This window comes from Mus caroli, unplaced genomic scaffold, assembly GCF_978045245.1.
Source record: "Mus caroli unplaced genomic scaffold, Mus_caroli_1 scaffold_4, whole genome shotgun sequence".
Taxonomy (NCBI): Eukaryota; Metazoa; Chordata; class Mammalia; order Rodentia; family Muridae; genus Mus; species Mus caroli.
The window spans coordinates 95,071,751-95,086,636 of NW_028227259.1; the positions used below are offsets into that span (position 1 = coordinate 95,071,751).

The 14,886-nt window shown below is 39.2% G+C and overlaps 1 protein-coding gene across 1 annotated transcript in view; it reads right to left on the reverse strand.

Annotated features, from left to right (window-relative positions):
• Nucleotides 1–4,240: 4,240 nt before the first annotated feature.
• The window catches only part of Btc (betacellulin), a 44,540-nt gene continuing 33,894 nt past the window's right edge, over nucleotides 4,241–14,886 (reverse strand). The window contains exons 3-6 of the mRNA XM_021163654.3: nucleotides 13,399–13,516; nucleotides 9,561–9,707; nucleotides 7,980–8,087; nucleotides 4,241–6,545 (exon numbers count right to left, since the gene is read on the reverse strand). Of these exons, the coding sequence (XP_021019313.1) occupies nucleotides 7,982–8,087; nucleotides 9,561–9,707; nucleotides 13,399–13,516 (371 nt within the window). The 3' untranslated portion in view covers nucleotides 4,241–6,545; nucleotides 7,980–7,981. The remainder of the gene's footprint in view (nucleotides 6,546–7,979; nucleotides 8,088–9,560; nucleotides 9,708–13,398; nucleotides 13,517–14,886) is intronic.

Consider the following 14,886-nt stretch of genomic DNA (forward strand, 5'->3'; position numbering starts at 1 on the left):
GCATAAAGGACTCTGAGGAATAGCAGGTGCCCAAGTCTAGCCCCAGCGTTCTTCAAGCCTAATGAACAGAAGTATTAAAAGCCAATTTTAGACTGAGTAACCATAGTTATGCATGGGTGCTTTGGCAGTCATTGCAAAATATGTCAATTAATGAGGATCCTGGAAATCACCCAATCATCCTATATGTTGGGCTCTTTGGTGAAGGTTCACCTTCCCTTTAAGACTCTAAGACATGGTTTAGCTTTTTTTTTTTAATTAAAACACTTGAAAATAATGAAAAAATTATAGATTTAAAATCTGATAATAATGTCCCTCAGTAACAGGTTTTTTTTTTTTTTTTGGATACATCTCACTTACATTCTATGTTATGAAAGACCAGATTCACTCAAAGAAAGGCCATGAGGTCAGAGGTTTTGTTTTTTTTTTTTTTTTTTTTAACATTTTCACTGTTATGTAATTGGTATAAATCTAGGGCTGACAGTACTTGGCACCTACTACATCCCTGAAAACAACGTTTAGATGGATGAAGGAATGATCAAGCTAGTTATATGCTGATTACTGTAAAATAAATATCTCTTTAAGGAAATGTCCTGGTCTCTAAGTCATAGACACTGGATACATCCTCATTTTCCTCTATAAAATTTTGCTCAAGCTGTTTCTTTCCTTCATATTTTATTTATTTAAAATGTTTTCCATATAAATATATTTTGATTATGTTGTTCTCTTTCCCTAACTCTTCACAGTTCTTCACCATCACCCTCTCTCTCTCTCTCTCTCTCTCTCTCTCTCTCTCTCTCTCTTCCTCCCTCCCTCCCTCCCTCTCTCTTTCTCTCCCTGTATCTCTCTCAAAGGAAGACAAAAGCAAGCAAACAAATAAAACTAATAAGACAAAAGATTCTGAAAAATAAAACAGGGTAACATAAAAACATGGAATTCATTTTGTGTTGGCCAACTATTCTTGGGCATAGGAACTGGCATGAAGTGTGGTTGATAAAGCAGTGACTCACCATTGGAGAAAAACCGATTTTCCCTTAGCCAGTAGGTATCAACTGCAAATAGATCCTTGGTTAGGAAACAGACCCCATATCCAGTTTCTCCTCTTAATGCTGGGACCACATCCGGCTTGAACTTCTGCAGATCCTAAGCATGCTGCCACCATCTCTGTGAGTTCACCAGTCCTGTTGTGTCTGGAAGACATTGTTTCCCTGGAGCCATCCACCACCTCTGGCTCTTACAATCCTTCAGGTCCCTCTTTTGAATATTTCCTCCTAAATATATCTCAGTGACATAGCCCTGGGCTTAGTTTCAAATACAGACAATAAATAAATGAATGGATGAATCAATCAATCAATCAATTAACTAATATATGCTAGTCAAATAAGAAGTAGTGTGTCAACAGTAATATTATTTCTGGGAGTGCTGGTGCATGTCTCCAATCCATGTACTCAGGAAACTGAAGCAAAAAGTTGGGGCATTTCAGGCTTATTTTGCCTGCAAAGAAACACCTTGTAAAACCAAACAAGTTAAAGAACAATCGAAGGATATTTGACTCCAAATGTGTCTTTGTGAATGCTGGGGAAATGCCCTGCCACCTACCATCCCCAACCCTTGACCCAAACATTTTGCTCTGACTTTCATTTCATTTGCTCACACTGGGGGCACTGATACGAGTGGAAAGTATAAACTGCCTAAATATTTTATTGCAGAAGGGAACTATGTTCTCTCCTCAGGCCTAGGAGCACCTCACCTTCTGGTGAGTGTGCCCACATACTCTCCCAATGGTGACCAGTGCAATGCAGGATGAGGCATGAAATCTTTGCTTTCTTCTCCCCTCCTATTCTCTCCTAGCAATACCCACTGGCACCTTAACTACCGCAGCTTTCTGGAATATTTAGAACTTAGATCTGAGACAAAGACCTTTATCTTTGAAGAGCAAATCACCAATGTAGGTCTAACCTCCATCAAAGTCCTTGGCTCCCTAAGCTTTCCAAGTCACCCTCTTTTATGGTGTGTACCTTATGACTCAGACCACCTGTGTTAGGGCTCCCTAGAGTCAGAATTGATAGAATATGTCAACAGGTACATGAGTGGGAACATTAAGGGAACTTATACATGTGATTGTGGTGTCTGATAAGTTACACAACAGATATTTAGCAATCTAGAGACCCAGGGATAACTACTGTGTAGCTCAGTTCAAATTCAAGTCTCTTGATTCAGAAAAGCCATGGCTGTAACTTTGGGAGTGAGGCTGAGGGCCTAGGAGGATGCTCTAAGATCCAGAGTCCCAAGACTGAGTAGCCTTGCATTCTAATGTCTACAGCTGCAGACAAAGTGTTCATCTCATGTCCTTGCAGAATCACATGCTCATTGCCTCTATGAACATGTTAATAGGCAAATCCAAAATAATGCTTTACCAGGCTTTTAGGTGTTGCAGTGAACTTGACATTTACATGAACAGCATAAAATGATTCAGTTTTCAGTATATAACTTACTCACCCACTCAGATAGGTTGTGCTTCTAGAGAGACCATGCCTTATTCCTTTGTAGGTTTCTCACCAGTGGCGGCACAGTTCATGTGGTGCAGTGGTGCTCAGGGGTGCTCTCTGAATGCCCCACTCCTTCTCCGAGCAGTCCTGCACTGCTGGATAGTGAAGATGGAATTCTGATGCTAGAAGTGACCCTACTTTTATACATTATTTGAAAATAACCCTTTCACAGAAGACAACAGCCATTGTTTTTTGTTTGGTTGGTTTTGTTTTTCCATTAAGAAACTCTTGCCTACAAACTCAGGACACAGCTCAGTCACTTAGTTCCAAGTTAAAGAAATTCAAACAGAGCCATGTTAAGCCAAATGAAGAATTTATTATGGAAATACTAACATGTTTCAGGGAACTCACAGACTGGAGTGAACCTCAGCCGTTACAGTGGAAGTGGCCAGGTCTGTGGTGCTGCTACAGACCTTGCTAGAAGTTCTCTCTCTCTCTCTCTCTCTCTCTCTCTCTCTCTCTCTCTCTCTCTCTCTCTCTCTCTCTCTCTCTCTCTCTCTGCCTCCCTTCTTCCCTCCCTCCCTCCCTCTCTCCTTCCCTCCCCAAGGGGCTTCATTTACTTTTCAAGTTCACATGATGAAAAATACAGGTGTCAACAACTTTTTAAAAACCTTCTTTTTTTCCATTTTAATCACTTTTATTAATACAACTCAGATTCAATGTAAACATAAATTAAAGAACTTTAAAATGGTACAGTCTACACATACTATAAATTCTATAAACCATATCCAATGCACAAAACAAGTTCAACTTATCATTTTTCATGCAGGGGATTATTCTTAAATTATATGGAGCTTGAAGAGTATAACCTTCATAAAAGCATAAAACACATATGGTTGAAATTCTAACCAATCAATCAAAATAATCCCTGACAATTGCTATGTGTCACTGGTATATGTTAGAAAATTTCACATAAACTTAACTGAAAATGCATTTAATTTAGAACCAGTTATCAATTATAATTTAAAATAAGGATAAGACCGTTCCATGATTATGCTTTTTGCCATTTTAAACTACTTTATAAGTATCTCCTTTCACTTGGGCCCACTTAAATACTCTAGCTGCTACAACTTTAAACAAAGCATGTTAGTGTTGGGGTTTGTGTGTGTACATGCATGGTCATTCATTTGTATGTATGTGCATGTGTTCATATGTGTGCACAGTGTGCACAGGCATATGCATGTGTGTGTGGATGTGGATTAAAAAACTTCTTATGTCTTTTCTTCCATGTAGCCACATGCCTCCCTGACCACTGGTTAGATTTCTTCACCAATCTCTATTGGGCTATTTTTTAAAATTCAATCTCTTGAAATAAATTGGCAGATTTATTTTAAAGCCATATAATCTCAGACAAAGCCTTGAACAAAAGGCATACACATTCTGCATACTTCTATGTACCCATATGTAATATGCAATATATACATAACACATAACACATATACAGAAGTGGGCTTATGTGTTTGCCTAAAACCACTTTAATACTTCATTTCTTCTATTGCCTGACACTAAAAATTATGAATATACTATATTTTCTATTAGCTGGCTTCAGAATCATTACACACACACACACACACACAAACACACACACACACACACACACACACTATATATATATATATATATATATATATATATATATATATATATATATATATATATTACACTCTCTTAAAAGTACCTTAAACAATGTGGCTTCTGAAAGCACTATATAGATATGAACTGATGTCAATAACTTTTAACCAGACATTTTTATACTCCCCAAACCAAGGAAAAATGGTTCCAAGACTCTAATTCCCCAGGAAGTACTTCAATGGGCCAACCAAATACAGCTGGAGGTAGAGTTCAAAGAAAGGGTCAAACTGCTGAGCAGACAGTCACATGGGTGTTACCATGCTTCCAAATGCCTCATTATAAAAGAAAACACATGAGCCAAGTAGAATATCTTTAATGCTTCAATGAATGCTTTCTATAAACTTTCAAAAGCATTTGTATTTACATTTATTTCCACTAATAATTCATAATACCAGTAGAAAATTCCCAAGAAAAAATATGTCTGCTTTGTTTAAAAATAAATTTATTTGATTTCATTATAACCTTAACAGTCTATATAAACAACATAGTATATGCAAAAATAATTACAAAATACACTTTGAATAAAAACATGAGAGTTCTTGAAATTCTTTCATGATAACAGAATTTCAAGAGACACCATTAAACATTTCAGATAAAAAATGAGGCGTTTCCCAATATTGACTGCTTTGGCCAGTCAACCAGGGACCAGGAAGCAGAGACACTTAACAGTACTGGTGGGATTTGTAATGTTCTCATGGCCATGTTATTCAAACCTGTTTAGTGTTAAAAAAAAAAAAAAAGACTGGAGAGAATACTCACACATGAGCCCAAGAAGACTAGATAAGACATGAATCTGAATCAGGTATGGGTAGCCATTTTTCAAGAATGAACATTAAGTCACAAGGAAGAAAAAACATTTTGAGAGTTGTCAGTTCTTAGACTTAGTGGAATTGGCAGGAAATCTTCATTCTTGAAACTCCAGCCTACTTATAAACACTGTGCTAGAAGAATATAGGGAATTCAGGCATTTGTTTGAATCTATGGAATTTCTCTTGTAAAGTAAAATTTACAAGGATCCAAACAGGCAGCAAAGCAGCATTGTCTGAAGACATCTTCCCATTGGCTGCTGTAAATGACCTACCTAAACAATGTGGAAATTTCCACATTCTATAGAATACTGACCAAATGCAAATTTTAATTCTTTATGTTTAATATAGTTTCTACTAAATACAGTATGTAGTCAAAGGACCACAGGAGTGGCAACATGGGTCAATTCAGGATGTTTGCTGTGGCATTAAAGTTCACCTGAGAGCAAATATACATGCATTGGACTTGAGGCTATGGTTGCATATGGTTACCACCAATACAGTCTCTTCCTGTTCTGTTTATACTTTATTGAGGATCAATACCCATGCAAGGGCGAAAGAACACCCACTTTTCACTTTTGCTGTTTGTTTTTGGTGATCTAAGAATTTTCTCATGTCATTGAGACTTTATGAGAAAGCAAGCTAATAATAGCCATGAAGTCAATCCTGAAGGAATCATGATGCTGACATCAGTTCTAGCCAGGACTCTGTATTCTGTGTCAACATGGGAAAATCGCCCTACCATCTCAGAATCATAGCAAAGCGTGCTTCAGACGGAAATCTTGGATTACACTATAGAGTTAGATGTCGGAATTCAAATTCACAAAAAAGATAAGCACATCAGCTTTGACTCTGGGTCCATATCAGTTCTGGATGGCTCAATTCCTCTCTCTCTAAAAAGTTAAGTGAAATCATTTAACTTTTGCATATATAGGAATGAGGACAAAAATATGCAATCTCACAGACCACTGAAATGATAAAATAAAATAATACATTTCAAGCTCTTAGCATATGGTAAGTGTATAAACCCGGGAAGCCCTATTATTGACAGGGTTTTGTTTGTTTGTTTGTTTGGTTGGTTAGGTTTTTTGAGACAGTGTTCCTCTGTTGTAGTCCTGGCTATTCTGGAACTTTCTTTGTAGACCAGGCTGGCCTTGAACTCACAGAGATTTGCCTGCCTCTGCCTCTGCCTCTGCCTCCCAAATCCTGGGATTAAAGGCATGTACTACCATTGCATGGTGGTGACTTAGTTCTTAAAAATCTAACTTCTTTTCCACTTTTCTTTTATTTATTTAATAATCCTGGCAACAAAGTTTATATTCAAATGTCCCTTATTTTTGTCATCACCTAACCAGGTCATTTTTTCTCAACTACTAGGCTGTAACAAAAAAAAATATCGTTATTAAAAACAATAACAAGCAACACACAGTTACAAATAAAAAAGTAAATATAATATTTAAACATTCATTTCTGCTAGCTGTTTTCCTGAGACGTGCCCTGTCCATCTGGGAATGAGTCAGGTCTTTTGTAGCTTGCCACCAGCTTGTGATAACTTTATAACCTGTGAGAATGAAGAATACAGGGGCAGCAACTTTAGAAGAAAGCAACACTAGTTAATCTAGAGTTGGCTTTTGTGCTTCAAGTCACTAGGGTAGTCTTTGTAATAAATGACAAGAACACTGTAATTTCTCAGCAAGTGTTACTAGCCACTACTGGCTACCAAGATGCTTTTGAAAAGCAGAGAGTCATTGAACCCGGAGAGTTGTGGAAAGGGACTGGTTTCTCATGCTGAGGCTGAACAAGGAAACACCAGGCCTGATTGCTCCCAATTCTCTAACCTAGAGGAACTGGCCAGGAATTTAGCCAGTGCGGTGAAGAGTTAGCAGAAATTATATTTCTTTATACACAAATCTCAGTGCTGCGAACTGTGACGGCACCAACCGAGTGAATCTACACGCTACTTTATTTTTTAAATCGTCTTAGTTGGATTTCGTGTCGCTATAATCCAAATCATCCCACTTGGTTTTGCAGGCTGTGTTCTGTGCACTCCTTGCAGATTTTCTGAGGGGCCCCTACTACTGATTCCATGGCTGAGACACTGCTCCACTCTGATGTGTTTGCAGGTGCAGCTACCTAGTGCCAAGCTTGTGCTGAGGATTCGAAGCAGGGACTCTTTGGGGCACTTTTTTTTCATTGCTTAGATTTCAGCAGTGGCTCTCTCTGTCACAGTGCTTGCTTCTGCCTAGCAAGGTACCAGCTCCTCCTTCTCATGGCCCCTCCAGTTGCACGGTATTTGATGGCTTTTGGCTACTGCCGAAGTCAAGTGGCACCATGGCCCTTCTCGACTCCTGGGAGACTGACCTAGCAGTGTTCTCTCAACAGAATCTCTGCCTTGAATTAGCTGAAAGGGTCTGTGACTCTTGCTGGGATATTGACTCTCGAACATTTCAAGAGTTGGGAAGTGTGTTTTATGTATGGTTCATTCTCCACCATCACCATCATCATTACCATTGTCATCATCATAACCATCACCAACACCTACATCACTACCATCATCATCCCATTGCTATTGCTATTGTATTTCCTCTCTTGATTTAATATTTAAATTAAAATACTTCATTTATTCAAAAGGGTGAAAGAAAAAATATACAAAGTAGCCATGACAATTATGTAGTATTAAAATACCTATTTCTGTAGTAATACACTTGAGATATGGAAAGAGTGGAATGTCCTTTAAACAGAAAATTAGAATTAATTATTTTAGCCTGTTCAAACAAACAAACAAACAAAAAAACCTTGTTTCTATTTTTCTGTGTTATTATGTCATGATACAGTTAGGGCAAAACTTTTAGGTTCTGTCATAAAGAAAATGAATTTGTCTTTAGATGTTTGTATGCACAACCCAATTCCAGTCAATAATTATTAGACATAGTGAAGCCCCAACTCAGGACTTACAATCTCTAGCTTTCCCTTCTACTACGTTCACCATACTTACCGTTAAGCAATATTGGTCTCCTGAATATCTTCACTTATGGGAGTTTTATCTTTATCCAAAGTCTCCATTTTCTCTTCCTTCTTTTTTTTACGATGTTTCCGAAGAGGACTTCAAAAATAACGTGTTAGAATTTAGTCTGAGTATGTGAGTTCCTGTCAGTATGCAAATATTCAATAAGAGAGCCCAGGGCCTTAATTCTATGCTGTTCGAGATGTATAAGCTCCTTTTGTCTTAAGTCCCCTGGATTCTCTTTTGACATGTTCCTTTTTGTAAGTTCAAGTGCTAGCTGCCATAAGGACACAGTGCTGGTGGCATATATCTATATACATACGAAGAGTCTGGCTCCTGATTATTGATAGAGATTAGTGGACAGAAGAAAAATTGCCATGCAAAGTTATTTCACAGTGCAGAGCAATGAACACTACGTGGTGTTAAGGAGAAGCAGGGGTGGAGTCAGGCATAAGAAACTGGAAGAGTGACTGTAACCCCTGGAAATATTACTAAACTTCTAGGCATGTTAAAGAAAAAAATCATTTAATATTCTGAGCTGCACTCTAGTTTTCTGAACATGTGGTTCAAGATTAATATAAAAAGGTCATTTCCCAGATGTGCTCGACATATCCGCAGGCCTAAGTGTAAAATTAAAAATAGTTCTTTCAACTATAAAGTATAAAAACTCAAAGCTATTTTTCAATCTGATAGCTAGGGTTCCTATAAATTATTTAGTTCAATAAGTGTGTTTTACAGAAAATACAATCCAAGCTCAGAGACAGTAGGAAATTTGTTCAAAATCTCAAAAATATCTAATTGTGGAGCTGGTCAAAATTGTCTTTTGTCTTGTTTTGGTTTTGGTTTTGGGGGTTTTCTTGTTTGCTTGTTTTTCTGTGTTTTATTCTAAGAACACTACAAAGGAATCAAATAACATCCCTTTTCAGTACAGTCCAGAGCCCAGGGGAGGATGCCATGTTTAGGAAGGGATGGGTGTTCCTCCATCAAAGCAGCAAAATATTAAACTTGATGATAGGTTTCCAAAGAAACTGCTCCCCTATTAATAATTGTCCTAACCCACTATCCCTCAAAGAAAAAAGAAAGGTGTCTCTGAATTCCAAATACATAATGAAAACTCATAAAAATTAAAACAGAAGAGGTCATCCATGCACATAAAATAAATTAGTTTAATATGGTCACAAAAAGGTTTTGGCTTCTTTTTGTTCTTCAACGTCACTATGCAATGAAACAGCTTTGGAAAATGATAATTCCATTCAACTTACTAACAAACATAAACTACACCTGCCTTTGGAGCTAAATGATTGAAACGTTTAGCCCAAGGATATCTATGAATTTTATTTTAACTTATAATACTTATTTCCTGTTGATTGATAAAAAATTATCTACAATGTTTTTCACCACTAATAAAAATTTTATGTCAACAAACACAAGCCTCAGAAAGTTGATATACTTAGAGCAAAGCAAAAATGAAGAGAGAGTAGGAAAAAGAATAAGAAGAGAAGAAATGGAAAGAGGAGAAAAGCAAGATATAATTTCTCAGGTTTACTTAAAAGTCAGTGTAAACGCACTTACTGACAGCAGGTGCAGACGCCGATGACTAAAATGATGAACACCACCATGACCACTATCAAGGAGACCACCAGGATCTGCCTCCGGTCCTGCTGGAGGTAAAACAGGTCCACTCGCTCACACCGAGCCCCGAAGTAGCCTTTCTCACAGCTGCACAGGAAAAAGGCTTGTATGAGTCTCCAGTTCTCTTTGGAAGTAATTAGCACTGTTTTCATTCCTTCATAAAGAACATGGTTTCTTTTTAAAATGGAAAAAAAAAAAGTCCAATCTCCTCTGCTTTCTTCAGGAGCAACTGTACTTGGCTTCACTGAAACTCACCATCACTAGAATGTTATTAACTTGTCTGGAGGGGACAGACCATCATGGCCACCTATTAAAATATTTTACAGTTTTAATCTTTCAGACTGTGCGGAAGGGGATGTTAAAATTCCCTCCATGGCATTTTCAATTCATAAAAACCTCATGATGAGGAAGACAAAGTTTCACAAACACTCATGTCATTGTCGAGTAAGACAGACACTTCACTGCATCAATGATCTACCTTAAAACAATATGATCTCATATGGCCAGCTGTGGTGGCTCGCACTTTACTTAGATGCCAGCACTGAGGAAGGCAAAGGCAGACAGACCTCTGTGAGTTCAAAGCCAGCCTGATCTACATAGCTAGTTCTAGGAGAGCCAGGGTTACAAATACACACACACACACACACCCCAAAATTACATGATTTCATATAGTCAAATATGGTAATGTATATAAAATCCCATGACTCTAAGTCCAAAATCATGAAGTTCTATAAATGTCATTTTATAGAATCTCCTCCAACACACACACACACACACACACACACACACACACACACACACACACACTGGGTTTTAACTCTATGACTGGGGAGACTACATGTCAGCAAGCAAGCTTCTATTGTTTATGCATCCACACTTCACAGATACATCGCAAGTCCTAGCCTAGCCTATTCTGTGAGTTGGGTGAGTATGGATACAGTCCAGGTGTGTTCACCACTGCCTGGACTCCACTCCCCTCTAGACAGTCTCTTTTGAGTCCATGGCCTCTATTAAAGAAAAGCAACCAGAATCAGTCAGGGTTTGCACTGGGACTATGGCTTCCCTCAGTCTCTCACATCTCTATCAATATAATCTCAAGATATACTTCAGCTCAGCAGACTCCCTTAGCCTGTGGTTCTTGTTAGGGAAGCTTTTGAGCAAGCTGGGAATTATCCATCCAAGGCTCCCTGATCTAATGGCTCAGTGATACATGGATGCTGCATAAAATTCATGAGTTGTTATAGAACCTTAAAAGATACGTAAAAAAAATTGAGCACATTTGAATCAAATTTATTTCTTGCAACACCGGCATCTTCGCATTAATATTTATTTACCCTTATTCTCTACAGATACACCCAAACACAATGAGATACTGGCCACATGCAGTTATTTAAACATCAAAAAGAGCAGATTCTGCACCTTGAAAAGATTTCTGTGCGACCTCATTTATTTATAAACCTCAAGATTTATCGGCAAGCTGTTCTGTAGCCAGTGCTCCACAAGAGCCAAGGCAGTTAATTCCCACAAAGCCAGTACTGCCTCAGTAAGAAGATCCCGGCTGCCAACACCGTAGCTGACAAAATGCTTCAGAAGCCAACAGTATCAATCTCACCAGAAGCAATCTCAATGAAAATGTGAATTGCTGGGCAGAGGATAGAGAAGCACACTGGGTCCCATAAGGATGCAGAAGAGGATCTCAGAGCAGGAAGGAGAGAACTGCTTCATTCAAGACTACTGGATGCCTTCATTCTAAGGTCAAAACACAGGCGAAGGAGCAGGAGCGGTGGCTCAGTGGTTAGGAACACTTGCTGCTCTTTCAGAGGAACCAGGTTCAATTCCCAGTACCCACATGGAAGCTCACAGTCATTTGTAATTCCAGTTCCAGATGATGCAGTGCCTTCCTCTGGCCTCCATGGGCATCTGTGTACATGTGGTGCACACAGATATATTCAGGTGCACAGACACATGAAACATAAATATTTATTTTTAAAAAACCCACAGGCTGAAAATTTTAGAACTTAAAATAACAAAAATGCTCTTAAAACCAGGATTGAAAAGGATCACCTTTAATTGAATGTGGCAGGGAAGGTTATTAAGCATCTATAAAGAATATAATTAAGTCTTACAAATATGCATGACCTCTTTTAATTAGAGTAATGATTTCTTTAACAAGCCTGCTACATCTGACTCTTTTAAACAACTGTTTTGCCCATAAATGGCCATCCATTATGCACCGCACTTTAGGAATTTTTGTCTAGAACTATGAACTCTGGGTTCAGTAGCTTTAATGAAATGTCTCAGTGAGCAGAACTTCCTGTAGGTTGTAATCTGATGACATCATGCTAGAAGGCAAACTTGAACATGTCTAGAGCACCTCTCCTGTCATTTCACCGGTCAACGAACCAATCGCATGTCAACTGGTGATTATTTTCACATGATGATTGTTTTCACTGTGAGTCTCCCACGTGGAAAGCAAGAGGGAGGGAGAGCTGGAGCTGGAGCCATCTTACATCACCAGTAGGAAAAAGCTCTCTAGGGTAACAGAGGGATTTGTATACCAAACCCTGAGAAGGGACACGGGATCCTACAGGGTATCTGCAAACACAGTGAAAAATGGGCCAAGAAAGTCAATCCAGGATCAGAGGAATTTTGGAGGCCAAGGAAGCAGGTATTACCTGCATGTTGAATGAGGAAAGCTGAGAATTGATCTTAGGCAGGGAGATTGCATAATCTGCTTTTCATCTCAGAAGATGACAGAGTTAAAGAACAATAAATCTGCAGACATGGGGACCAGTTAGAAAAAATGTACTAGGTCAAAGGGCATTCATCTTTTAAAAATTCAGCATATGTCTCTAAGTCAGTAGAAAACTAAATGAAAAATTTAAAATTCAGGTCTACTCTTAGACACACACACACTTTTTTTTTTTACACAAGCAGTTCTTATGCCACCTCTAAGTATTATCTGTGCATATTTCTTCTTAGAATTGAATTCAATTAAATTTTGAGGAAGCCCATGTACAATGTTCAGGCAAAATTGTGAGATTTTTAAATGCTTGTGAGGTACTTATGGGGAATTACATTTTAGGGAAGCTGGGCAGAAGACTATACATATTCTGTGAACTTGAGGTTAAAAATATGCTTAAAGAATCACTTGATCCCTCTGTGAAGTAAAATCCTAGAATTCTCTTTAAAGGGGCATCCCATTAGGAGAAAATGAATATTAATAATACACAAAAAAGTGGAACTTGGACTCTTGATCTAAGACTTGAAAAGTCAGGTCCTCTCCCCACTTACTCCCGAGTGGGCTAAATGGGCCTTGATGATTTCTGCTTAGAACTAGGTCTGACTTCCTCTCACTTTACTGACACCTGCGAAAAAAAAAAACAGCATCTAATTTGGCAGACATCCCTTCGTATATACGTTAGCTACGGAACCCACTCACACATGCCAAAGAATCCGTGTTCATTTGAAACACCCAGGAGATGATTGGAACTATCGAGCATCCTAACACGATTAGAATCGCCTTTTCTTGCACAAGGGAGTTGGGGACACCAGCAGGACCTGGTTTCTCATACTCAAATTTCAGGAGGAAAGTCTGCGTCAGTTTCTCCACAAGAAGGCGCTGAGCCGGGCCCTAAAAAAAGTGGCTGAAGGCAGGACCCGACGGAACTGTGTCCGGACAGATGGTAGGGTTAGCTCAGACTTTCCAATGCTGTCAAACCCCAGGCTGGGAGTATGCTGCACCCCTTCGCTCATGGGCACTGGGCCTTCCACTTACATGCAGGAGGGAGTTTGCTCGTCCACCACGAAGCGGCATCTGCCATGGATGCAGTAATGTTTGTACTGCTTGGGGCACCGAGAGAAATGGGTTTTCACTTTCTGTCTAGGGGTGGTACCTAGAGAAGGAGAAAACAGTATTAAAATACTAACTCCCCGTTTTATTCGTTGATTCCCATCTAACATATGCCTAATGTTGAGAAAAGAGCCACAAGCCAGCTCCCACCCAGAGCCAAACGTCCATGCTCACGGATGGCATAACCAACACTTTGCAGGACTGAGACCCAGGGAGAGAAGAGGAAGCAGACAGACACATAGCAGTCGCTGCAGAGGCCCATTTCTCATGTGCCAACGATATTAAGTTGTGACTCGGTTAACACCAATACCCACTGAACTTCTTTATATTAACATAATACATAGCAACACTGTGGGACAGACAGAAGAGTCTGGGAGACTTTTAGATAACCAATACAAAGATTTCCTTGATGCCAAGATGTCATGCAGATATCTCAGGATACATGGGAGATGGCTTCCAGGCCCTTACGGGATCCCTACACCCAACGAAATCTAAACTTATAGAATGCGGTATAATGTATATACATAATGTATATACATTGTCTCTATACTTTGGGGGAGGGGGTTTGAGACAGGGCTTCTCTGTAAATTCCTGGATATCTTGGAACTCATTCTGTAGTCCACACTGGCCTAGAACTCAGAAATCTGCCTGTCTCTGCCTCTCAAGTGCTGGGATTAAAGGTGAGCACCACCACCTCTCTATACTTTAAGTCATCTCTAAATTACTTACGGTACCTGGTGCAATATGAATATCAAGTAAGCCATTACACTGTATTGTTACTGCTAATCTCTAGGACAGGTTTGAGCCACAGTTGGATGAATGCATCCGTGCAGAGCTCACAGGCTCCAAGAGCTACTCTAAAATTTCAGTGGATGACAGATCGCTACTGAGTTTGCTGGCTGACCTGGTTTTCATCGTTGAATCACTTGAGTCCCAGGCTGAATGCTTGTGCATGCCAGATATTCTGCTCTTGTGCATGCCTGTTAGTGGGACTCATCAGAAAAGACTATAATTCTCCTAGAAATAACTGTACGGCGTGTCAAAGCGAAAACCTGTGCATTCTGCCAAACCACTTGATAAGTCAGCTCCCACCCACTGAGCCGTGTTTTCTAACCCTTTAAGTGCAGGTTCTGAAGCATCCGTGAACAAAGCACCCTCTGTCTCTTTCCAGTGGCACAGTAGCACAGATCAAAATTAAGAAACAGCCAGGGAAACATCTATAGTAATCATAAAAACAATTGTAGGGCACTGGGAAAAAATGGAAAGGACCCTGAACCAGGTGCAAGGATCAGTGTGTACGTTTGAACTGTAACCTTCACTAACTGAGTCCACATAGCTAATTAAGTTACTCAAGCCTTGTTTTCCTCATCTATAAAGTGAAGATGATAAAGTCCACCTTAAAGGGTTGTTGAG